At 43.5% G+C, this 26,218-nt stretch overlaps 2 protein-coding genes and 1 pseudogene across 10 annotated transcripts in view; 1 reads left to right on the forward strand and 2 right to left on the reverse strand.

The window, feature by feature from the left end:
• The window catches only part of Smokwl4 (sperm motility kinase W like 4), a 97,779-nt gene that overhangs the window by 47,618 nt on the left and 23,943 nt on the right, over positions 1 to 26,218 (reverse strand). The gene's annotated exons all lie outside the window — the stretch shown is intronic.
• Positions 1,616 to 6,752, forward strand: Smokl-ps1 (sperm motility kinase like, pseudogene 1; annotated as a pseudogene).
• Rpl35l4 (ribosomal protein L35 like 4) lies at positions 10,834 to 19,080 on the reverse strand. The gene has a single exon (XM_063268191.1). It carries the CDS (start codon positions 17,082 to 17,084, stop codon positions 16,716 to 16,718), a length of 369 nt encoding a protein of 122 aa, XP_063124261.1. The 5' UTR covers positions 17,085 to 19,080; the 3' UTR covers positions 10,834 to 16,715.

Genomic DNA, 26,218 nt, shown 5'->3' on the forward strand with positions numbered 1-26,218 from the left:
TTCCTACAAAAGAGCCTCCAAGAGCCTTCCAGAGAGCCAATTTACTGCCTGTGCCTTCTATTCAGGAGCTGCCCCATGTGTCTGCAGCAGGATATCAGAAGAGGAAATGCCCTGCCACCTGTGGAAGACTCTGAGAAGGAAATCTCATCTCCCTCTCAAAATATTGGGTGCTTCAACGCGCTAGATTACCAGGGCTGCCTGTCGAGACTCTGGTGCTTCCCAAGGGCACCAAAGACAAAGACCCACCATTTATCTTCCTAATGTGGCTCCTCTGCAAGAGGCAGGAAGCAGACCCAATGACAGCATAGACAAACATGTGATGCCGCATCACAAACGTGACATTGGTCACTATACCATCCTATATCTTTAGCCTTTTGCAGTTTCTAGAAACACAAAAGTTAGTCCATCTAGTTACTGAGTGTCCACCAGGAGGAAGCTTCTTTGACCGGACCATGAATGATGTTCCCCTGCATGGGGAGGCAGAAGCAATGAAAACATTCAGGCAGACAGTGTCTGCCATGAAGTACTGTTATAGCCTTGACATTGTCCATCGAGGCAGGAAACCCAGCTTTCCCTCGGACATGCAGAAGGTAATGTGGATTATGTAACAAACTTTGTCCTGGACATCGAGTGCAAACCCAGCACCTTACTGCAATGCAGAGTGGGAACAGAGCTTGAATGGCCCAGAGGGCATAATGGGGCAGCCATATGCTGGCGAGGAGGCAGAGGAGTGCATCTGGACTTCCTCGTCCATTTCCTCACCACTAGGTATGGCTCCTTCGGAGGAAGCAGCAGACAGACCTAGATAAAGGGTTGCCAAGGGAACCTGGGACAGTCCAGCTCACTTTCCTGGGCAGCTTGAAGACATAATTCACCATGTCCTCATAGTCCCCCAGGGATGAGGCCCTCCAGTGAGGACACTAAGAGATATCCACGGGGCATGGAAGTGAAGCTAATACCACACAGCGGCCTATCCAGATTAAAGCAATAGAACATGCTCTGAAGCATGGGGCTTTAGGTCAAAGGCATTTTAGTTTTAAAAAAATTGCACAAGAGACTTTAGCATGGATCTATATTCAAGCCTGTGATACCATGCCCTATGCTACCCTATCACCAGCACATCACTCTATGTCTGGTCTTCCATAAAGAGAAGGGCTACTGAGCCCAAATTTGGCAGCCAGCGCATCTAGCCCTCAGGAAAGCATGAGACTATTGTCCTGACACCATCAGAACACAAGATGGAAAGATGTGCTTCATGACTGCCATTGATTTACATTTTCCCAAGAAGAAAATTTGCCTGTGCCCTCCATTCAGGAGCTGTGGCTGCCCCATGTGTCTGCAGCAGGATATCGGAAAAGGAAATGTCCATGGCCACCTGAGGAAGACTCTTGACATGGAAATCTCACCACCCCAGAATATTGGGTGCATCAAGAGACTGTGCACAAGAATCAGGGCTTGCTTTTCTCCAGACTCTGTTAACTTCCAAAGACAAAGACCCAGTATATGCCTACCAAATTGGATCCCTGGAAATAGGCAGGAAGCAGACTCATTGAAAGTGTAAAAAATTACAGGATGGTGCATCACAACCTTGTTATAGTTCGACATGCCATCCTAAATCATCAGCCTCTTCTGGGTTCTAGTAACATCAAAGCATCTAGTTCTGAGTGTGTTCCAGGGGGAAACTTCTTCGTCCTGACAATGGAGGACGGCCTGCTGTAGGAGGGAGAGGCAATAAAAGCATTCAGGCAGATGGTGTCAGTATTACCACAACCTTGGCATTGCCTATTGAGATAGGAAAGCCCAGCTTTTCCTCAGAGATGAAGAGGGTAATGTAAAGGTAACAGAATTTGGCCTGGCTATCAAGTACACACCCAGCATCTTCCTGAAATGGTCGCATGGGAACAAGAGCTTTAATGCCCCAGAGGGTTTATTATAGCAGCCATGTGATGGCAAGGAGGCAGACATGTACAGTCTGGGCATGCTACTCTATTTTCTCACCACTGGGTATCACCCCTTCAGAGGAAGCACCAGGAAAGAGATCATGGAAATAGATTGCCTTGGGGACCTGTGACATTCCACCTCATGTCTCTGAGCAACTTGAAAACCTAATTGATCAGATCCTCCCAGATCCCCCAGAGATGAGGTCTTTCATTGAAGACATTAAGAGACAACCATGGGACATTAAATATGGAGGAAGTATTTATCCAGAGTGAAACATTATAGACATGGTCTGATGCATGGTTTTTACATTTCAAGGAGTTCTTTAAATCCCTGCAAAATAATGTGGTGAAATGTTGGGTACTTACTTGATTTTCAAAGAATGGGTACAAAAGGGGCTTCAATGTGTATCTAGCACTTCAGCCAGGCCTTTGATGCTATGCCTTATGCCTCGCACATCAACAACACATCCCTCTGTCTCTGGTCTTCCAAGAAGAGAAGGGCCAGTGAGCTCAAAATTGGCTTCCTCCTCATCTGGCCCTCAGGAGTAAATGGGCCATTTCCCTAGCACTGTCAGGACACAAGATGGCAAGAAGTGCCTCCCCGCCTGCCACTGCTTTACTTTTTCCCAAAGGAAGAGCTGATTTACTGCCTATGCCCTCCAGTCAGGAACTGTGGCTGCCCCATGTGTCTGGAGCAGCATAGCAGAAGAGGAAATGCCCACGCCCCCTGAGGAAGTAGCTAACAAGGAAGTCTCACCACCCCTCAGAATATTGGGTCAAGAGACTACATGAAAGAATCAGGGCTTGCCTATCAAGATTCTGTTGCATCCAGAGGGCACCACTGACAAAAACCCACCACATATCTTCCAAATGAAGATATGTGAAAGAGGCAGGAAGCAGACCCAAGGAAAATGTAGACAAGTATGGGGTGGTGCATCACAACCTTAACATTGGTCACTATACCATCCTACATCATTAGGCTTTTCCAGTTTCTAGAAACATAAAAGCAGTTCAATCTCGTTACTGATTGTGCTCCATGATGAAACTTCTTTGACTTGATAATGGAGGATGGCCTGCTGCAGGTGGAAGAGGCAAAGAATATATTCAGGAAGATAGTATAATGTATAATGTACAGCCACCACCCTGACATTGTCCATTGAGACATGAAACTCCCACATATCCCCCAAGATGCAGAGGGTAATGTGACTTTGTCCTGGTCATCAAAGGCCAATCCAGCACCTTACTGAAATGGCAGTGTAGAACCAAGGGATTTAATGCCCCAGAGGTCATACAATGGCAGCCATATGCTAGCAAGGAGGCAGATGAGTGCAGTCTGGGTGTGCTACTCTATTTTATCACCACTGGGTGTCACTCCTTCAGAGAAAGCACCGTGAAAGAACTCAAGATAAAGATAACCAAGGGGACAGCTCACTTCTGTGGGCAACTTGAAAACCTAATTCACCATATCCTCATAGTTCTCCCAGAGAAGAGGCCCTCCAGTGAAAACATTAAGAAACATCCATGGGTCATGAAAGGTGAAGTAAATAAATAGCACAAATGTGCCCTATCCAGATTAAAACAATATAGTCATGCTCTGAGGCACGGGCTTTAAGGCAAACAAGACCTTGGAATCACAGATCATATGAAGCTCAAGAAGAAGGAAGACCAAAATTTGGATGCTTCAGTCCTTCTTAGAAGGGAGAACAAAATGCTCACAGGAAGAAATACAGGGACAAAGAGAAGAGCAGGAACTGAATAAAAGGTCATTCAAAGACTGCCCCACGTGGGGATCCATCCTATATGCTGCCACCAAACCCAGTCACTATTGGTGATGCCAGGAAGTGGATGCTGACAGGAGCCAGATATGGATGTCTCCTGAAAGGCTCTGCCAGAGCCCTACTGATACAGATGAGGATAGTTGCAGCTAACCATTGGACTGAACACGGGGACCCCAATGGAGGAGTTAGAGAAAACACTGAAGTAGCTGAAGGGGTTTGCAACCTCATAGGAAGAACAACAATATCAACCAGCCAGATCCTCCAGAGCTCCCAGGGACTAAACCACCAACCAAGGAGTACATGTGGAGGGACCCATGACTCCAGCCACATATGTACAGAGGATGACATTGTACAGCATCAATAGGAGGAGGAGTTCTTGGTCCTGTGAAGGCTCATTTCCCCAGTGTAGGGTAATGCCTGGATGTTGAGGTTGGAGTGGGTAGGTAGGAGTTGGAGCATCCTCATAGAAGCCGGGGGAGGGGGAGGCGGTATGGGAGAGGAGGAAAAAAGGATAACATTTGAAATGTAAATGCATAAAATATCTAAGAAAAATCAAATTAAAAAAGAGAGATATCCATGGGTCATGGAAGGTGAAATAAATATAGCAAATGCGACCTATCCATATTAAAGCAATACAGATATTCTCTGAAGCACGGACTTTGAAGTCAATGGGATCTTGGAATCCCAGCAAAAAGAAGTTTGATGAATTGATGGGTACATATATTAATTAAAAAAACATAACCAAGAGGCTTTAGCATGAATCTACCACTTTGCCCAAGCCTGTGATTCCATGTCCTATGCCACCCCATCACCAGCTCATCCCTCTATCTCTGTTCTTCCAATAAGAGGAGGGTCAGTGAACCAAACTTTGGCCATCTCCACATCTGGCCCTCAGGAAAGCATGGGCCTGTTCCCCTGGCACTATCAGGACACAATATGGCAAGAAGGGCTTCCATGCCTGCCACTGCTTTATATTCTCCCAAGAAGAAGAGCCAATTTCCCGCCTGTGCCCTCCATTCAGGAGCTGTGGCTGCCCCAGGTGTCTGCAGCTGCATAACTAAAGAGAAAATGTCCATAATGACCTGTAGAAGACTCTGAGAAGGAAATCTCATCTCCCCCCTCAAAATATTGGGTGCCCCAAGATACTTGGCAAGAGAATCAGGGCTTTCCCCTCCAGAGTCTGTCTGTGATGTCCCAAGGGCTCCAAAGACAAAGACCCACCACATATCTTCCAACTGTGGCTCCTGTGAAAGAGACAGGAAGCCGAACCAAGAAAAAATGTAGACAAGTATGGGCTGGTGCATCACAACCTTGACATTGGTCACCACCCCATCCTACATCATCAGCCTCTTCCACTTTCTAGAAACATCAAAACAAGCTAATTTTATAATGGAGTATTCTCCAGGAGGAATATAATTTGAATTTGCTGCAAGAAGAGAAGATGAGGTAAAGAAAATATTAGAGCAGATAGTGACAACCATAAAGTCTTGGCAAAACCTTGACATTTTTCGTCAAGACATTAAACCTTAAAACATTTTGCAAGATACAGATAAAATATGAAGCTAATAGAGGGTGATTTCCAAGCTGTAGATCAAAAGTTCTTATCAATATACCTGTGTCTTCCAATATAAAAGAAACATCCCTGCACCGGGGGGCATTCCTTGAAACGGCATGTGTCATCCAGATGTGGTACAACAGGAGACCACAGAATCATTTCACCCAAGTCTAACTTATTCAACCAGTGGGTTTCCAGAAGTGCCGTTCTCGAGTATGCATGTGGACTCACTGGTGAGAACTCGTGATGCAAGAGCAGATGATCCCAAAATGCCGGACCCAGCTCCATCCTCTCTTAGAAAAGCTGCACTGCTGGGCATCAACCCATGCTTGTCCCTGTTGAGGGTCATAAGTACCCCAAACGGGGAGGACCATGGAAGGGCTCTCCCTTAAATAACCTTCCTCTTAACAGTCCCAAATGTTACTACATACTCAATAGATCATTAAATATCTAATGGCTTTGACTTCTCAATGAGGAAATGTCAGGGCGTTTGATCCTCTAAAGCAATAGCTACTAAGGTCTGCATCTTCCTTCCTTTTGCTGTAGTAAGACACCATGACCAAGACAGCAGTGAATTGTAATTCAGACTCATAGACCGAGAGTCTACTGTGGTACAACAACGCCATTGTGAGAGGAACAGCTAAGTGCTGACTTGGTCCACAAGTGGGAGGCAGAGAGGGAATGAGTCATTGGGAATGGTCTGGGCTTTTGGCACCTATAAAACCAACCCCAGGGACACAGGTCTCCCTCAAGAAGCACTGCCATAACCTTCTGACAGCTGTGGCAACTAGGAAGCGACTACAGAAGCACCTGATCAATCATTCAAACCCCTAGGTTGGCCCCTAGCATTATTGAAAAGGAAGAAAACGTCCCTGAAGGCAAAAGTCAAGACAGCCACTGTGCCAACATGGTGAGAGGGACACTGCCCATTTCTTGTTCCCATGGAGCATTTGTGAGGGAATTAAAAGTGAAAAAGAAACACCATGAGTATAAGTCTGTGGTCTGCTTTGTGGTTTGGTCTCTATAGTTCAAGCGGCTGTTTTTGGCAACCAAAGGGATCCTATGTGCCTATCTTGGTTTACTTTCTAGACCTTGTGTTGGGATTTTCCCTGGACCTATCAGCCCAGCTCAAGAAGGAGTCCAGGCCTCAACCTCACTTCATGGTCAACCTCTTCAGAAAGAAAAACCTCAGGAGTAAGTATATGGAGATGTTTCCTATAGTTGTGTGGGTTTGACTCTGTAAAATTAGCCTACCCTGGCCTTGCAGGGACCTGACAGCCATAAAAGTACGACCCGGGAAAGCACAGAGAAGATCAGCACTGCCTTTGTTTTGGTATCGCTGTTCTCCAGCATCTGAATTCTACTCTCGATTTCCATGTCATGACAACATCTACTTTTTCTTAAAAACATATAATTGAATGTTTATCCTGGCAGGAGAACCTTGCTAACTGTGAAGAAAAAGCACAGATACCATCCAAACATATGACAATGGCATTCAAATACTGTCCCCAAAACAAAGCCCAAACCACCCTCTCATGCACACAGGAGTGTCAAGTGTTCGAATTTTTTCTTGCCATAAAGACTGGTGTGGTACCCTGTGAACCTGAGCACTTCAGTGCCCCAGAACTTGTTCTGACGGAATCATACAACCATGCAGTTGGGTGGAGTCTGGGCAGGAAGCTCTCTGAGATGAGGGCACAGGGCTCCTCCTCTGCAAAGGGAACACACAGGGTGAGCTGCAGGCCTAAATCCTAACAGGGAGCCACGAAGTTCCAGGGACCATCTCTGCTCAGCTAAAAGCCCTCATGTACCAACTTTTGACAGTTGCCCCAGAGAAGGCACCCACTAGAAGATATTCAGAAACTCCGTGCTTCACCAAATATGAGTGAGCAAAGTTCACAGACTATTCCAAGTGAGGCCTACGCAGGCCACCCCATCCTAGCCCTCCATGTTCTGTGACTTTGGTGTGACACATATCATGTGTGCATCTGTGCAGAAGAGAGAGTATGAGGAAATAATGGGGACACACTTAATATCAAAGGTCTTGTGATCGATCAACTTGGGCTTGGCTATAGGACGGTCACAAGGACTTGTCCCTGGCAGTAGACCTTTCTATGCCCCACAATTTCCTCTCCTTCAGTTTTCCCCATAAGGAAGAGGCATTGATCCTCTTCAGGACACTGAACAACAGCAGCTGCCTGAAGACAGTGCAGGGGGTAAACGTGTCTCCAGGTTTTTCCTTTTCTTCTGTTGTCCCCTGAAGGAGAGCCCCAGGTAGAGCCCAGGACCCAGTGTTCTTCTGTGACTGTCCCTGTGTGAGCTTCAGCAAACTCTCAGGAGCCCTTGCCTTTTGGGCAATACCCTGGCTGCAAACAGAGGAGCCACAGAAGAGGCAGAGGAGAGAGTGGAGGCTTGTCTGTCAGGGTTCTTTACAGACTGCCTGCGGCTTGAAAGAGTTCCATCCTTGAACCTTCCCCGGATTGCACTGCTAAGCCCTCACACTTGGGAAGGTGTTATACACAGGCCTCCTGCAGGGAGGCAGGGACAGATTGGTTTCCCTAGGATAGGACTTTAGCATGGGCTGAAGTGCATAGAAAGAATTCCCTGTCATATGAGGACCCAGAGAATGGCAGACTCTCTAGATGTGTTTGTGCTCATCCTGTCTGGTTCCCTTCTGAGCCATAGTGAACAGGGCAACCAAGAGCCTGGATGTCTGAGGATCCCTGCCTTACATTGACGGATCAGGCAGCAGTCCCCTTTTCCTTGTTCTGAGGAACTTTCATGATGGCAGCTAGGGTGGCTGCCCCAGTCTCACTTCCCAACATCAGTGTGTGAGCATCCATGATTCTCCCTGTCCTGACCGTCATTTGTTGGCCTTGGTTTCCTTGTTACCAGTCATGGTGGAGGGGGGCCTGTCACCTCAGACACCTTTAATTTCCTTCCCGGGATGGCAAGGATGCTGAACACTTGATGAAGTGTCTACCTTTGTGTGTCTTCTTTTGAGGGAAACCCCAAGTATTGACTAGATGCCTTGGTTTTTGTTGTGTGGGTATTGGATCCTGCCCCAAGACAGAAAACCTAGCAAGGTTGATGTTGGTTCAAAAATTAAACTGCAGGAATTCTCCCATAATTGAGAACACTAGGCATTAGTTCCAATTCAGACCAAGGTCTATCTGTCTCAGAACAAATGACTAGGACATTCCACTAGGAGGACATTGTCACTTAGGGACAATACCTGAGGCCCTTTTCCATACAAATAAAGCATCCTAAGATCTCAGGTTGGTCCAACTGGAAGCATCTATCCCTGCATCCCACCCCACCTCAAAATGTTCACAAGGTCCCTGCCCACAAGGAAAAGGTGCATGAGTTACTTCAGCAAGAATCATCTGAGAGCATCCATCTTACTGACCTGTAATACTCCTTCGAAGGCTTTTCTCTCAGGAAGCTTTCCTTGTTGGACCTGGGCCCCACCCAGCAGTCCTGATGGAGGTTTCCCTGCGGCTGCTTGGCTAGCCTCTGTGGAGGCCATTGGCTATTAATCTCAGCCACATCCTGCCACTCCTCATCCGCTCCAGCTCTGACTCTGGTTTCTAGCTGTCCCTTACATCTTGCCCCTTGCCACCAACTCCAGGGCTGCGAGGGAAGCAGAAGAGGTCCAGTAGTCGGCCATCCCTGGTTTCACCCTGAAAAACCAACATTTGTCTTTTCTGGCTAGACCAGAGCCTCTCAGGACCTTTCCTTCTAGGAGGCCCAAGTAAGGATCTCATGCCAGATTTGTCCTGGTCTAGAGACCAACAGTTTTATAGAGTTCAATGAGTTTAAAATACCACCTGGATTTAGATTTGACAACCATTTTTCTGTTTCCATATTTTTCATTTCTGCAGGGTATCTATTTGCTTTGGTCACTTTTCCTTGCTGTACAGAGTTTTAAATTTCACACGAGCCCACATGTTAAGTCCTAAGCCCATCTTCTACCTTACCCATATCACTTTCAAAGTCCTAGGCTTACTTGGCTATGTGCTAAAGTGTGCTGTGATTTTCTGAAGCATTTCAGGTCTTATCTTTGTGATTCTGATTCATTTGGAATAATCTTAATGTGTGGTCAGAGCAACTTCAATCTCTCATAGATGGACATTTGGTTTTCCCAGCACCAGTTGTTGACCAAGGTGAGCCTTTTTGTGCAGATTTCCATCACCACCTTTGTGTAGAATTAGGTGTCTCTTACTGTGGGTTCGTTAGATAATCCACCCAAGGTCAGTGATCTGTTCGTGTGTTTCTGTGCCACACCACTGTTTTCCATTCTGCCGATGTGCAGTTTCTCTAGCATGGTGCTTTCTTCCTCTTCTTTTTTTCTTCCTTCTCCTCCTCTTGCTGTTGTTCCTCCTCCTCCATCTTTCCTCTCTCCCTCCTCATCTTTCCCTTCTTTTCTTCATTCTCCACCTTCAGCTCTTCTTTTGCTTTCTCTTCCACTTCATACTTTGTTTTGTGTTGCTCTGCCTCTCCTGACTCGATATGTACACCAGGCTGGCCTCAAACTCAAGCTCTGCCACTGCTTCTGCCTTGCCAGGGCTAGAATCTATGGCTTGTATGCCTAACAGGACTGCTTTCTGCTTACTTTCGCTGATGGAGGACATTTGTTCTTTGATAAGATATGATTCTTGTCTGTTATGAATGTAACTGTGATCTCAGTGTGGATGGAGGTTTATTAGTTGATCACTTTCACCAATATAGACATTTTACAATGGAGACTACCTTAATCAATACACTCAAGATATTTTTGCATCTTCTAGAGTCTTCTTTAGTTTCTACAGGGTCTGAACTTTTTCTTTATGTGTTCTTTCCGTCTTCCTGTTGGGCTTATATTTGTAGTTTTTCTTTCAAAAAATTATGAATAGGATTGTTCATTCCTTTCTGCTAACTTTGTAAATGGTTTATGGAAATGTTAGCGAATGCTGACTTTGGGTTCAGGCTCTTGGGGATGGTCCCCATAGTTTGTACTTGAGCATGACTGATCATATAGTCATGTAGTGACATGGACGGAATGCCTCCATCACCAAGGCCTATGGTCATGCTTGTGATTCACTTTATTGATGATGCGTGTGGAGGCTGAGGGAGATGGTTAGTGCCCTCAGTGTTAGGCAGATGGGCCTCAGTTGCATAAGAAAGCAAGCTAGACATGTGCCTGTGAGCCAGCCTGTAAGCAGTGTTCACCTTTGTGTTCTAGGTCAGGGTCTTGCCTAGAGTTGCAAATTTGGGTATACTCAGTGATGTCCTGTGACCAGGAAATGTAAGGGAAATATTTCCTCCCTATTCCACGTTTGGTCAAAGCATCTTTTTTTTTCTCCATTCTTTCTTCCTTTCTTCCTTCCTTTCTTTCTTTCGACATAGTGTGGCGTTCTATGTCTTTTTAACTAGATTTTTTTTTAATTTACATTTCAAATGTTATCCCCTTTCCTGTTTTCCTATTCATGAAGCCCCATGCCATCCCTCCTCCTCCTATGAGGATCTTCCCCCACCCATCTACCCTCCCCTTCCCACCCTCCCGCCCTGATATTCCACTACTCTGGGGGGTCCAGCCTTGGCAGGACCAAAGGCTTCTCATCCCATTGGTGCCCAACAAGGCCATCCTCTGCTACATATGCAGCTGGAGTCATGGGTCTGTGCAGGTGTACTCTTTGGATGGTGGTTAAGTCCCTGGGAATTCTGGTTGGTTGGTATTGTTCTTAAGGGGATACAAACCTCTTCAGCTCCTTCAATGGAGACCCGGTTCTCAGTTCAATGGTTTGCTGCTAGCATTCACCTCTGTATTTGTCACGCTCTGTCAGAGCCGCTCAGGCTCCTGCCAGCCTGCACTTTTTGGCATCAGCAATATTGTCTGGATTTGGTGGCTGTATGTATATGGGCTGGATCCCCAGGTGGTGCAGGCTCTTAATGGCCATTCCTTCAGTCTGTGCTCCAAACTTTGCCTCCTTATTTCCTCCCTTGAATTTTTTGTTCCCTCTTCTAAGAAGGACTGAAGCATCTGCTTTGATTTTCTTTCTTCTTGAGCTTCATGTGGTCTGTGGAGTGTATCTTGGGTAATTTGAGCTTTGGGACTAATATCTATCAGTGAGTGCAAGTGTGTTATTTTGTAATTGGTTTACTTCACTCAAGATATTTTCTAGTTCCATCTACTTGCCTATGAATTTCATAAAGTCATTGTTTTTGATAGCTGAGTAATATTCCATTGTGTAAATGTACCACATTTTCTGTATCCATTCCTCTGATGAAGGGCATCTGGGTTCTTTCCAGCTTCTGGATATTATAAATAAGGCTGCTATGAACATAGTGGAGCATGTGTCCTTGTTATATGTTGCAGCATCTTTTGGATGTGTGCCCAGGAGTGGTATAGCTAGGTCCTCAGGCAGTTCAATGTCCAATTTTCTGAGGAACTGCCAGACTGATTTCCAGAATGGTTGTACCAGCTTGCAATCCCACCAGCAATGGAGGAGTGTTCCTCTTTCTCCACATCCTCACCAACATCTGATGTCACTTGGTTTTTTAATCTTAGCTATTCTGACTGGTGTGAAGTGAAATTTCATGGTTGTTTTGATTTGCATTTCCCTAATAACTAAGGAAGTTGAATTCTTTAGGTGTTTCTCAGCCATTCAATATTCCTCAGCTGAGAATTCTCTGTACCCATTTTAATAGGGCTATTTGATTCTCTGGAGTCTAACTTCTTTTTTTTTTTTTTGTTCTTTTTTTCGGTTTTCGGAGCTGGGGACCGAACCCAGGGCCTTGCGCTTCCTAGGTAAGCGCTCTACCACTGAGCTAAATCCCCAGCCCCTGGAGTCTAACTTCTTGAGTTCTTTGTATGTCTATGTATGTATATTGGATATTAGCCCTCTATCAGATGTAGGATTGGTAAAGATCTTTTCCCAATCTACTGGTTGCCATGTTGTCCTAATAACAGTGTCTTTGTCTTACAGAAACTTTGCAATTTTATGAGGTCCCATTTATCAATTCTCAATCTTACAGCATAAGCCATTGGTGTTCTGTTCAGGAAATTTTCTCCAGGGCCCATGTGTTCGAGGCTCTTCCCTACTTTTTCTTCTATTAGTTTGAGTGCATCTGGTTTTATATGGAGATCCTTGATCCACTTGGAATTGAGCTTTGTACAGGGTGATAAGAATGGATCAATTTACATTCTTCTAAATGCTGACTTACAGCTGAACCATCACCATTTGTTCAAAATGCTATCTTTTTTCCACTGGATGGTTTTAGCTCCTTTGTCAAAGATCAAGTGATGACCACAGGTGTGTGGGTTCATTTCTGGGTTTTCGATTCCTAAGCCCGATAAACAACTTCAGCAAAGTGGCTGAATATAAAATTAAATCAAACAAATCAGTAGCCTTCCTCTACTCAAAGGCTAAACAGGCTGAGAAAGAAGCTAGGGAAATTTCACCCTTCACAATAGTCACAAATAATATAAAATACCTTGGGGTGACTCTAACCAAGCAAATGAAAGATCTGTATTACAAGAACTTCAAGTCTCTGAAGAAAGAAATTGAAGGTCTCAGAAGATGGAAAGATCTCTCATGCTCATGGATTGGCAGGATTAATATAGTAAAACTGGCCATTTTGCCAAAAGCAATCTACAGATTCAATGAAATCTCCACCAAAATTCCAACTCAAATTTCTAACTCTATGAATTAGAAAGCAATTTGCAAATACATTTGAAATAACAAAAAAATTTCAGGATAGTGGAAACTATCCTCAACAATAAAAGAATCACCATCCCTGACCTCAAGCCTCCTTTGAGGGATGAAAGGGTTTACATTTTACTCATTGAATGTGGTTTTGTGGTTTGATCTTAATCCTGAGCCCTGTATGGAGCATTCTCTACTCCTCACATGTGTGGGTCCCTCCAAAACCTTCCCTGGGCATATGTAACATATAAATCTGCCCACCCCAGATAGGAAACAAAATAGTAGGGATACCACCCAGTCCTGCTTGGTAATACAATGAGTTTTGTGGGAATAAACTCCAACGGGGAATATGGGAGATGACTCAGAGGAACACAAATGACTCAAAGGTGCATCACCATAGCCTATCCCCAACTTGGGTGACAAGCTTGCCTTAGTTTGCAACCTGGAGCACACTGCACAGCCTGACAGCAGCTCAACAGGTGGAAGAGTGTTGTAAGTCTCGGTTGCTCTAAAACTCATCCAGGCAGCATGGCTGTTTTCTGCTTCTGTCAGGCAGCTGGCTGGTCTGGTCTCACAGTTGAGCTTGTACCATGGCTTGTCTGAGAGGAACTGAGCAGCTTAGGTTGATTACATCTTGGAAAAGAGAGATGTAGGGAATCTGTTCAGTTTCAGGGACTTCCTGAAATTATTTGGAATTGTTACATTCCTATTTAAGGAGCTTCCATGCTAAATGAATGTTCCAGTCTCTCAGGGAAGGGATATACAACATGGATACTCAACACCACCCAACTACGAGAAGTTTTCCACTCCTCTTCCTCTTCCTCCTCCTCTCCCTCCTCCACCTCTTTCTCTTCCTCCTCCTCATCTTTCTATTCTTTTCCTACTTCTCTCCCTTATCCTCCTATTCCGCCTCTTCTTCCTCCCCATCTTGTTCCTTCTGTTCCTTCTCTTCTCAACAAATCTCAATGGTGAAGTCTGCCTTGGCATATCATTGCCCTCTCAGGGCTTGCCATGAGAACACTGACTTTCCCCCTCTCATCAGCTGTCAGGTGCCAACCATCTCTTACCTTGTGGTGGGATTTCTTTTTTTTTTTTTAAAGATTTATTTATTATATATAAGTACACTGTAGCTGTCTTCAGATACACCAGAAGAGGGCATCAGATCTCATTACAGATGGTTGTGAGCCACCATGTGGTTGCTGGGAATTGAACTCATGACCTCTGGAAGAGTAGTCGGGTGCTCTTAACTGCTGAGCCATCTCTCCAGCCCTGTGGTGGGATGTCTTATCCATGTTCCCACATCCCTGTTCATGAGATTCTTCCTGGTGTGAGCTTGCTCAGTTCTCATGTGCTGCGACAGTCAATGTGAGTTTCTATTTGCAACAACCCTGCTGTGTTCCTGATGTTATCGACCACTTTGGCATTTACAGTCTTTCTAGTTCTCATCCTAAAGATCCCTGAGCCTTGGGATTGGAAGTTCTGCTTTTTGCTTGTTTAAGTTGATAATGGTTTGGTGTGTGTGTGTGAAGTTTACCTCACACACCTCAATCCCACTCATTTCTCCCTTTTTTCCTGTGCACTCTCTTCACCCTTGCAACCAAACCCCAACTAAAGGGATAAAACTCCTGTGGAAGCTTCAGTGTGTAACACTGGGTCCTATACCATCTTGCTTGCAAAAGTTTATGATGATGGCTTTTTGGTGTGGTATAAGGCTTCTGCCACTCTATCAATACTGGAGCTTCACTGTGACACCTCTCCGAATCTTGTTATTGCCAATGCCCATGTTTGGAGATCCTGGAGATTAGGATTGGTAGGACTGGGTCCTTCCTGTACTACTGCAGCAATTCATCAGGGGGCTAGATGTTGGTGTGCGGCAAATCATAGCCCCAGATCTGGGCCTGAGAAACATCTGTGCAAGTCAGCCTGGCAGCTTTTGCACTCTCCAAGGGTAGTGCCTAATCAGAAATCCCTGAAAACAGGGCCAGCTCTTCCCTGCTGCCCAGGTAAGGTGCCAGGCCCAGTCTCTCAAGGATTGCAGCTAGTGAGGGGCATGTCCAGTTCTGTTACAGATGACCACGGGGCCAGCTTTCATGGCTGCCATAGATAGCAAGGGATTAGGGAGGGGAGGGCGGTCTGTCCTTCATCTTCACCAGTGCCTTCCAGACAAGAAGCAGGGCCCTCAGGACCTACTCTTCACAACTCATACCACCAGGGCTGGCTCTACTGTGCTACTCAGGCATGGTGCAGGGCCTGACCTCCCGAATGCTGCAGCAAGTGACATGCAGGGGCACTCTGCTCTGGTAACATCAGTGCCAGGTCTCATGATGCCTGCAGGTAGTGAGGTACTAGGGCAGAGGAGGGTGTCCCTTTCTTGTCCATACCACCGAGTGGGCAACAAGTGTCAGGGCCAGCCCTCTTACACTTGCTCTTACTGAGGGCAACACACCGTCCTTATGCTGGACTGAGATATAGGCAGTGGGGCTCCTGCTATTGCATGATGACTATGGCTAATGCCACGTGGTTATGTTAGGTAGTACCTGACATGGCCCGTGGGGAGTTTGCTGGAGAGCATGCATATAATTTCTACTTTTAGCTAAAAATTCTGCAGACCTTGTCTCAAATTGGTTGTCCTTCTTTTGGAGTCACATGGCCCATTGTTGGTTCTAACGTTTTGTTGACTAGGATACCACACCTGTACTCACCAGATTTTCTGTATTGAGTGGCTTTTTTGTGTAAGTCACCTCTCACCTCCCTGGACACACCTTAATGAAGTCTTGCATCTTCTTGTTGAGGACCTTAATAATTTCGGATTGGTCATATCACCCAGGGAAAACAAAACATGTACGGATTTTCTCAGCCCCACTGGATAAAACTGACCTTCTTCCTTCCTGTCCATGAGCTCTGGTTTTCAGTTATGACTGCTTGGTTGCTGTCTTCTTGCCTTACAGAAACTTTGCAGTTTTATGAGGCCCCATTTGTCAATTCTTGATTTTAGAGCATAAGCCATTGGTGTTCTGTTCAGGAATTTTTCCCCAGTGCCCATGTGTTTGAGGCTCTTCCCCACTTTTTCTTCTATTAGTTTGAGTGTATCTGGTTTTATGTGGAGGTCCTTAATCCCCTTGGACTTGAGCTTTCTGCAGAGTGATAAGAATGGGTCAATTTGCATTCTTCTACATGCTGACCCCCAGTTGAACCAACACCATTTGTTGAAAATGCTGTCTTTTTTCCACTGGACAATTTTAACTCCTTTGTCAAAGATCAAGTGAGCATAGGTGTGTGGGTTCATTTCTGGGTCTTCAATTCTATTTCACTGATCTACCTGCCTGTCTCTGTACCAATATCATACAGTTGTTTTTTTTTTTCCTTTTATCACTATTGCTCCATAATATAGCTTAATTTCAGGGATGGTGATTTCCCCAGAAGTTCTTGTATTGTTGGCAATAGTTTTTGCTATCCTGGGTTTTTGGTTATTCCAGATGAATTTGCAAATTGCTCTGTAGATCGCTTTTGGAAAAATGGCCAGTTTTACTATATTAATCCTGCCAACCCATGACATGGGAGATCTTTCCATCTTCTGAGACCTTCAATTTCTTTCTTCAGAGACTTGAAGTTCTTGTCATACAGATCTTTCAGTTGCTTGTTTAGAGTCACTCCAAGGTATTTTTTATTGTTTGTGACTATTGTGAAGGGTGTGGTTTCCCTAATTTCTTTTTATTTTCTCGTCGTCTTACAGTTTATTGTCATTGTCGAAGTCTCAGGCCTTGACTGCGTACTTGCGCAGTGGGTACAGATGGTCCTTCCGCTGCTGCTTCTTGGCCTTCGGCTTCTCTTCGTGATTGGTGAGCCCGCAGCGCATGGCTCTCGTCTTCTTGGGTCGCAGGTGCAGGAGCTTGTACTTTTTTCCCTTGTAGAACTTCCTGAGGTTTTCCTTTTGAGTCTGATTAATGACAGTGAGGACACAAGTGATGGATTTGCATATTACTCCTATCTTAGAGAACTTGGACGTGGCGCCATCTGTCATTTTGGCAACGCGAAGCTGGGACATTTCCACCTTCAGATCGTCCAGTTGTTTCAACAGCTCTTCCTTCTTGCCGCGCAGGTTCCGAGCCTTGATCTTGGCCATTCTGCGTTGTTCACTTGTTCACGGCTGAGGCCGCCTGGTTCGATAGGAAAAAACCTAATTTCTTTCTCAGGTTGTTTATCCTTTGAGTAGAAGAAGGCTACTGATTTGTTTAATTATATATCCAGCCACTTTGCTGAAGTTGTTTATCGGGTTTAGGAGTCACTTAAGTATACTATCATATCATCAGCAAATAGTGATATTTTGACTTCTTCCTTTCCAATTTGTATCCCTTTGACCTCTTTTTGTTGTCTGATTGCTCTGGCTAGGACTTCGAGTACTATATTAAATAGGTAGGGAGAGAATAGTCAGCCTTGTCTAGTCCCTGATTTTAGTGGGATTGCTTCAATTAAACTAAATTGCATTTAGTTTGATGTTGGCTTCTGGTTTGCTGTATGTTGCTTTTACTATATTTAGGTATAGGCCTTGAATTCCTGATCTTTCCAAGACTTTTATCATGAAGGGGAGTTGAATTTTGTCAAATGCTTTCTCAGCATCTAATTAGATGATCATTTTTTTTCCTTTGAGTTTATGTAATGGATTATGATGATGGATTTCTGTTTATTGAACCATTCCTGCATCTCTGGGATGAAACCTACTTGATCACGATGGATGACTGTTTTAATGTACTTGGATTTCCAAGAATTTTATTGAGTAATTTTGCATCAATATTCATAAGGGAAATTGGTCTGAAGTTCTCTTTCTTTGTTATGTCTCTTGTGGTTTACGTATAAACATAATTGTGGCTTCTTAGAAGGAATTCGGTAGTGCTCCTTCTGTTTCTATTTTGTGGAATAGTTTGGACAGTATTGGTATTAGGTCTTCTATGAAGGTCTGATAGAATTCTAAACCCATCTGGTCCAGGACTCTTTTTGGTAGGGAGAATTTTAATAACTGCTCTATTTCTTTAGATGGTTTATCTGATCCTGATTTAACTTTGGTTCCTGGTATCTGTCTAGAAAATGAGACATTTCGTCCAGATTTTCCAGTTTTATTGAATATAGGCTTTTGTAGTAGGAACTGATGATTTTTTGAATTTCTTCAGATTCTGTTATGTCTCCCTTTCATTTCTGATTTTGTTAATTTGGATACTGTCTCTGTGCCCTCTGGTTAGTCTGGCTAAGGGTTTATCTTGTTGATTTCCTCAAAGAACCAGCTCCTGGTTTTGTTGATTCTTCGTATAGTTCTTTTGGTTTCTACTTACTTGATTTCAGTCCTGAGTTTGATTATTTCCTGTCATCTATTCCTTTTGAGTGTATTTGTTTATTTTTGTTCTAGAGCTTTTAGGTGTGCTGTCAAGCTGCTAATGTATGCTCTCTCCAGTTTCTTTTTGGAGGCACCCAGAGCTATGAGTTTTTTTCTTAGTACTGCTTTAATTATGTCCCAAAAGTTTGTGTATGTTCTGCCTTCATTTTCATTAAATTCTAAGAAGTCTTTAATTTATTTGTTCCTTGACCAAGTTATCACTGAGTAGAGCATTGTTCAACTTCCATGTATATGTGGGCTTTCTGTCTTTTTTGTTGTTATTGAACCAGTCTTAGTCCATGGTGATCTGATAGGATGCATGGGATTATTTCAATCTTGTATCTGTTGAGGCCTGTTTTGTGACTGATAATATGGTGAATTTTGAAGAAGGTATCATGAGGTACTGAGAAGGTATATTCTTTTGTTTTAAGATGAAATGTTCTATAAGTATCGGTTAAGTACATTTGGTTCATAGCTTCTGTTAGTTTCTCTATGTCTCTGTTTAATTTCTGTTTCCATGATCTGTCCACTGATGAGACTGAGGTGTTGAAATCTCCTACCATTATTGTGTGAGGTGCAATGTGTGCTTTGAGCCTTAGTAAGGTTTCTTTTATAAATGTAAGTAAGTGCCCGTGCATTTGGAGCATAGATATTCAGGATTGAGAGTTCGTCTTAGTGGATTTTTCCTTTGATGAATATGAAGTGTCCTTATTTTTTTATAACTTTTGATTGAAAGTTGATTTTATTCAATATTAGAATGGCTACTCCAGCTTGTTTCTTAGGACCATTTGCTTGGAAAATTGTTTTCCAGCCTTTTACTTAGAGGTAGTATCTGTCTTCGTCACTGAGGTGTTTTCCTGTATGCAGCAAAACGTTGGGTCCTCATTACTTATCCAGTCTGTTAGTCTATGCTTTTTTTTTTTTTTTATTAACTTGAGTATTTCTTATATACATTTCGAGTGTTATTCCCTTTCCCGGTTTCCGGGCAAACATCCCCCTCCCCCCTCCCCTTCTTTATGGGTGCTCCCCTCCCCATCCTCCCCCCATTGCCGCCCTCCCCCCAACAATCTAGTTCACTGGGGGTTCAGTCTTAGCAGGACCCAGGGCTTCCCCTTCCACTGGTGCTCTTACTAGGATATTCATTGCTACCTATGAGGTCAGAGTCCAGGGTCAGTCCATGTATAGTCTTTAGGTAGTGGCTTAGTCCCTGGAAGCTCTGGTTGCTTGGCATTGTTGTCCATATGGGGTCTCGAGACCCTTCAAGCTCTTCCAGTTCTTTCTCTGATTCCTTCAATGCGGGTCCTATTCTCAGTTCAGCGGTTTGCTGCTGGCATTCGCCTCTGTGTTTGCTGTATTCTGGCTGTGTCTCTCAGGAGCGATCTACATCCGGCTCCTGTCGGCCTGCACTTCTTTGCTTCATCCATCTTGTCTAATTGGATGGCTGTATATGTATGGGCCACATGTGGGGCAGGCTCTGAATGGGTGTTCCTTCTGTGTCTGTTTTAATCTTTGCCTCTCTCTTCCCTGCCAGGGGTATTCTTGTTCCCCTTTTAAAGAAGGAGTGAAGCATTCACATTTTGATCATCCGTCTTGAGTTTCATTTGTTCTAGGCATCTAGGGTAATTCAAGCATTTGGGCTAATAGCCACTTATCAATGAGTGCATACCATGTGTGTTTTTCTGTGATTGGGTTACCTCACTCAGGATGATATTTTCCAGTTCCAACCATTTGCCTACGAATTTCATAAAGTCATTGTTTTTGATAGCTGAATAATATTCCATTGTGTAGATGTACCACATTTTCTGTATCCATTCCTCTGTTGAAGGGCATCTGGGTTCTTTCCAGCTTCTGGCTATTATAAATAAGGCTGCGATGAACATAGTGGAGCACGTGTCTTTTTTATATGTTGGGGCATCTTTTGGGTATATGCCCAAGAGAGGTATAGCTGGATCCTCAGGCAGTTCAATGTCCAATTTTCTGAGGAACCTCCAGACTGATTTCCAGAATGGTTGTACCAGTCTGCAATCCCACCAACAATGGAGGAGTGTTCCTCTTTCTCCGCATCCTCGCCAGCATCTGCTGTCACCTGAGTTTTTGATCTTAGCCATTCTCACTGGCGTGAGGGGAAATCTCAGGGTTGTTTTGATTTGCATTTCCCTTATGACTAAAGATGTTGAACATTTCTTTAGGTGTTTCTCAGCCATTCGGCATTCCTCAGCTGTGAATTCTTTGTTTAGCTCTGAACCCCATTTTTTAATAGGGTTCTTTGTCTCCCTGCGGTCTAACTTCTTGAGTTCTTTGTATATTTTGGATATAAGGCCTCTATCTGTTGTAGGATTGGTAAAGATCTTTTCCCAATCTGTTGGTTGCCGTTTTGTCCTAACCACAGTGTCCTTTGCCTTACAGAAGCTTTGCAGTTTTATGAGATCCCATTTGTCGATTCTTGATCTTAGAGCATAAGCCATTGGTGTTTTGTTCAGGAAATTTTTTCCAGTGCCCATGTGTTCAAGATGTTTCCTTAGTTTTTCTTCTATTAGTTTGAGTGTATCTGGTTTGATGTGGAGGTCCTTGATCCACTTGGACTTAAGCTTTGTACAGGGTGATAAGCTTGGATCGATCTGCATTCTTCTAAATGTTGACATCCAGTTGAACCAGCACCATTTGCTGAAAATGCTATCTTTTTTCAATTTGATGGTTTTGGCTCCTTTGTCAAAAATCAAGTGACCATAGGTGTGTGGGTTCATTTCTGGGTCTTCAATTCTGTTCCATTGGTCTATCTGTCTGTCTCTGTACCAATACCATGCAGTTTTTTTTTATCACTATTGCTCTGTAATACTGCTTGAGTTCAGGGATAGTGATTCCCCCTGAAGTCCTTTTATTGTTGAGGATAGTTTTAGCTATCCTGGGTTTTTTGTTATTCCAGATGAATTTGCAAATTGTTCTGTCTAACTCTTTGAAGAATTGGATTGGTATTTTGATGGGGATTGCATTGAATCTGTAGATCGCTTTTGGTAAAATGACCATTTTTACTATATTAATCCTGCCAATCCATGAGCATGGGAGATCTTTCCATCTTCTGAGGTCTTCTTCAATTTCGTTCTTCAGAGTCTTGAAGTTCTTATTGTACAAATCTTTTACTTGCTTGGTTAAAGTCACACCAAGGTACTTTGTATTATTTGGGTCTATTATGAAGGGTGTCGTTTCCCTAATTTCTTTCTCAGCTTGTTTCTCTTTTGTGTAGAGGAAGGCTACTGATTTATTTGAGTTAATTTTATACCCAGCCACTTTGCTGAAGTTGTTTATCAGCTTTAGTAGTTCTCTGGTGGAACTTTTGGGATCACTTAAATATACTAGCATATCATCTGCAAATAGTGATATTTTGACTTCTTCTTTTCCGATCTGTATCCCCTTGACCTCCTTTTGTTGTCTGATTGCTCTGGCTAGAACTTCAAGAACTATATTGAATAAGTAGGGAGAGAGTGGGCAGCCTTGTCTAGTCCCTGATTTTCGTGGGATTGCTTCAAGTTTCTCTCCATTTAGTTTAATGTTAGCAACTGGTTTGCTGTATATGGCTTTTACTATGTTTAGGTATGGGCCTTGGATTCCTATTCTTTCCAGGACTTTTATCATGAAGGGGTGTTGAATTTTGTCAAATGCTTTCTCAGCATCTAATGAAATGATCATGTGGTTTTGTTCTTTCAGTTTGTTTATATAATGGATCACGTTGATGGTTTTCCGTATATTAAACCATCCCTGCATGCCTGGGATGAAGCCTACTTGATCATGGTGGATGATTGTTTTGATGTGCTCTTGGATTCAGTTTGCCAAAATTTTATTGAGTATTTTTGCGTCGATATTCATAAGGGAAATTGGTCCAAAGTTCTCTTTCTTTGTTGGGTCTTTGTGTGGTTTAGGTATAAGAGTAATTGTGGCTTCATAGAAGGAATTGGGTAGTGCTCCATCTGCTTCAATTTTGTGGAATAGTTTGGATAGTATTGGTATGAGGTCTTCTATGAAGGTCTGATAGAATTCTGCACTAAACCCGTCTGGACCTGGGCTCTTTTTGGTTGGGAGACCTTTAATGACTGCTTCTATTTCCTTAGGAGTTATGGGGTTGTTTAACTGGTTTATCTGTTCCTGATTTAACTTCGGTACCTGGTATCTGTCTAGGAAATTGTCCATTTCCTGCAGATTTTCAAGTTTTGTTGAATATAGGCTTTTATAGTAAGATCTGATGATTTTTTGAATTTCCTCTGAATCTGTAGTTATGTATCCCCTTTCATTTCTGATTTTGTTAATTTGGACACACTCTCTGTGTCCTCTCGTTCGTCTGGCTAAGGGTTTACTATCTTGTTGATTTTCTCAAAGAACCAACTTTTGGTTCTGTTGATTCTTTCTATGGTCCTTTTTGTTTCTACTTGGTTGATTTCAGCTCTGAGTTGGATTATTTCCTGCCTTCTACTCCTCCTGGGTGTATTTGCTTCTTTTTGTTCTAGAGCTTTTAGGTGTGCTGTCAAGCTGCTGACGTATGCTCTCTCCTGTTTTTTTCTGCAGACACTCAGCGCTATGAGTTTTCCTCTTAGCACAGCTTTCATTGTGTCCCATAAGTTTGGGTATGTTGTACCTTCATTTTCATTAAATTCTAAAAAGTCTTTAATTTCTTTCTTTCTTTCTTCCTTGACCAGGTTATCATTGAGTAGAGCATTGTTCAATTTCCACGTATATGTGGGCATTCTTCCCTTATTGTTATTGAAGACCAGTTTTAGGCCGTGGTGGTCCGATAGCACGCATGGGATTATTTCTATCTTTCTGTAACTGTTGAGGCCCGTTTTTTGACCAATTATATGGTCAATTTTGGAGAAAGTACCATGAGGAGCTGAGAAGAAGGTATATCCTTTTGCTTTAGGATAGAATGTTCTATAAATATCTGTAAGTCCATTTGGCTCATGACTTCTCTTAGTCTGTCTACGTCTCTGTTTAATTTCTGTTTCCATGATCTGTCCATTGATGAGAGTGGGGTGTTGAAATCTCCTACTATTATTGTGTGAGGTGCAATGTGTGTTTTGAGCTTTAGTAAGGTTTCTTTTACGTATGTAGGTGCCCTTGTATTTGGGGCATAGATATTTAGGATTGAGAGTTCATCTTGGTGGATTTTTCCTTTGATGAATATGAAGTATCCTTCCTTATCTTTTTTGATGACTTTTAGTTGAAAATTGATTTTATTTGATATTAGAATGGCTACTCCAGCTTGCTTCTTCTGACCATTTGCTTGGAAAGTTGTTTTCCAGCCTTTCACTCTGAGGTAGTGTCTGTCTTTGTCTCTGAGGTGTGTTTCCTGTAGGCAGCAGAATGCAGGGTCCTCGTTGCGTATCCAGTTTGTTAATCTATGTCTTTTTATTGGGGAGTTGAGGCCATTGATGTTGACAGATATTAAGGAATAGTGATTATTGCTTCCTGTTATATTCATATTTGGATATGAGGTTATGTTTGTGTGCTTTTCTTCTCTTTGTTTTGTTGCCAAGACGATTAGTTTCTTGCTTCTTCTAGGGTATAGCTTGCCTCCTTATGTTGGGCTTTACCATTTATTATCCTTTGTAGTGCTGGATTTGTAGAAAGATATTGTGTAAATTTGGTTTTGTCATGGAATATCTTGGTTTCTCCATCTATGTTAATTGAGAGTTTTGCAGGATACAGTAACCTGGGCTGGCATTTGTGTTCTCTTAGGGTCTGTATGACATCTGTCCAGGATCTTCTGGCTTTTATAGTTTCTGGCGAAAAGTCTGGTGTGATTCTGATAGGTCTGCCTTTATATGTTACTTGACCTTTTTCCCTTACTGCTTTTAATATTCTTCCTTTATTTTGTGCGTTTGGTGTTTTGACTATTATGTGACGGGAGGTGTTTCTTTTCTGGTCCAATCTATTTGGAGTTCTGTAGGCTTCTTGTATGCCTATGGGTATCTCTTTTTTTAGGTTAGGGAAGTTTTCTTCTATGATTTTGTTGAAGATATTTACTGGTCCTTTGAGCTGGGAGTCTTCACTCTCTTCTATACCTATTATCCTTAGGTTTGATCTTCTCATTGAGTCCTGGATTTCCTGTATGTTTTGGACCAGTAGCTTTTTCTGCTTTACATTATCTTTGACAGTTGAGTCAATGATTTCTATGGAATCTTCTGCTCCTGAGATTCTCTCTTCCATCTCTTGTATTCTGTTGGTGAAGCTTGTATCTACAGCTCCTTGTCTCTTCTTTTGGTTTTCTATATCCAGGGTTGTTTCCAAGTGTTCTTTCTTGATTGCTTCTATTTCCATTTTTAATTCCTTCAACTGTTTGTGTTTTCCTGGAATTCTTTCAGGGATTTTTGCGATTCCTCTCTGTAGGCTTCTACTTGTTCTCTAAGGGAGTTCTTTATGTCTTTCTTGAAGTCCTCCAGCATCATGATCAAATATGATTTTGAAACTAGATCTTGCTTTTCTGGTGTGTTTGGATATTCCGTGTTTGCTTTGGTGGGAGAATTGGGCTCCGATGATGCCATGTAGTCTTGGTTTCTGTTGCTTGGGTTCCTGCGCTTGCCTCTCGCCATCAGATTATCTCTAGTGTTACTTTGTTCTGCTATTTCTGACAGTGGCTAGACTGTCCTATAAGCCTGTGTGTCAGGAGTGCTGTAGACCTGTTTTCCTGTTTTCTTTCAGCCAGTTATGGGGACAGAGTGTTTTGCTTTCAGGCGTGTAGTTTTTCCTATCTACAGGTCTTCAGCTGTTCCTGTGGGCCTGTGTCTGGAGTTCACCAGGCAGCTCACTTGCAGCAGAAAAGTTGGTCTTACCTGTGGTCCCGAGGCTCAAGTTTGCTCATGGGGTGTTTTCCTCTGGCGTCAGAGATGTGTGCAGAGTGCAGTCTCTTCTGGTTTCCCAGGCGTGTCTGCCTCTCTGAAGGTTTAGCTCTCCCTCCCACGGGATTTAGGTGCAGAGAACTGTTTATCCGGTAGATCCCTTCAGGTTCTGGCGGTGTCTCAGACGCAGCGGTCCTGCTGCTCTTGGGCCCTCCTCTACGGGAACCCAGATGCCTTATACAGTTTCCTCTTGGGCCAGGGATGTGGGCAGGGGTGGGCAGTGTTGGTGGTCTCTTCTGCTCTGCAGCCTCAGGAGTGCCCACCTGAACAGGCGGTGAGGTCTCTCTCCCACGGGGTTTGGGAGCAGAGAGCTGCTGCGGGCTGGGATCCGCGGGTTTAGGACTCCCAGTAAATAGCGGAAGTGCCCGGTCCTAGAGGAATTTTGCCTCTGTGTGTCCTGAGTTCACCAGGCAGGTCTCTTGCAGCAGAAAAGTTGGTCTTACCTGTGGTCCCGAGGCTCAAGTTTGCTCGTGGGGTGCTGCCTAGGAGCTCTCCGTGGCGGCAGCAACCAGTCTATGCTTTTTATTGGGGAACAAATCCATTGGTGTTAGGAGATATTAAGGAATAGTGATTGTTGTTTCCTGTTATTTTTGTTGTTAGAGTGAAATTATGTTTGTGTGACTCTCTTCTTTCTGTTTTGTTGCAAGGAGAATACTTTCTTGCTTTTTCAAGGGTGTAGTTTCCCTGCTTGTTTTAGAGTTTTCCATCTATTATCCTTTGTAGGGTTGGATTTGTGGGAAGATTGTGTAAATTCGGTTTTGTCATGGAATATCTTGGTTTCTTCATCTATGGTAATGGAGGCTTTTTCTGGATATAGTAGCCTGGGCTGGCATGTGTGTTCTCTTAGTGTCTGTATGGCATTTGCCCAGGATCTTCTGCCTTTCAGAGTCACTGGCGAGAAGTCTGGTGTAATTCTGATAGGTCTGCCTTTATATGTTACTTGACCTTTTCCCCTTACTCTTTATAATATTCTTTGTTTTTTGTGATTGGTGTTTTGACTATTATGTG

Source organism: Rattus norvegicus, chromosome 9, assembly GCF_036323735.1.
Source record: "Rattus norvegicus strain BN/NHsdMcwi chromosome 9, GRCr8, whole genome shotgun sequence".
Classification (NCBI taxonomy): Eukaryota; Metazoa; Chordata; class Mammalia; order Rodentia; family Muridae; genus Rattus; species Rattus norvegicus.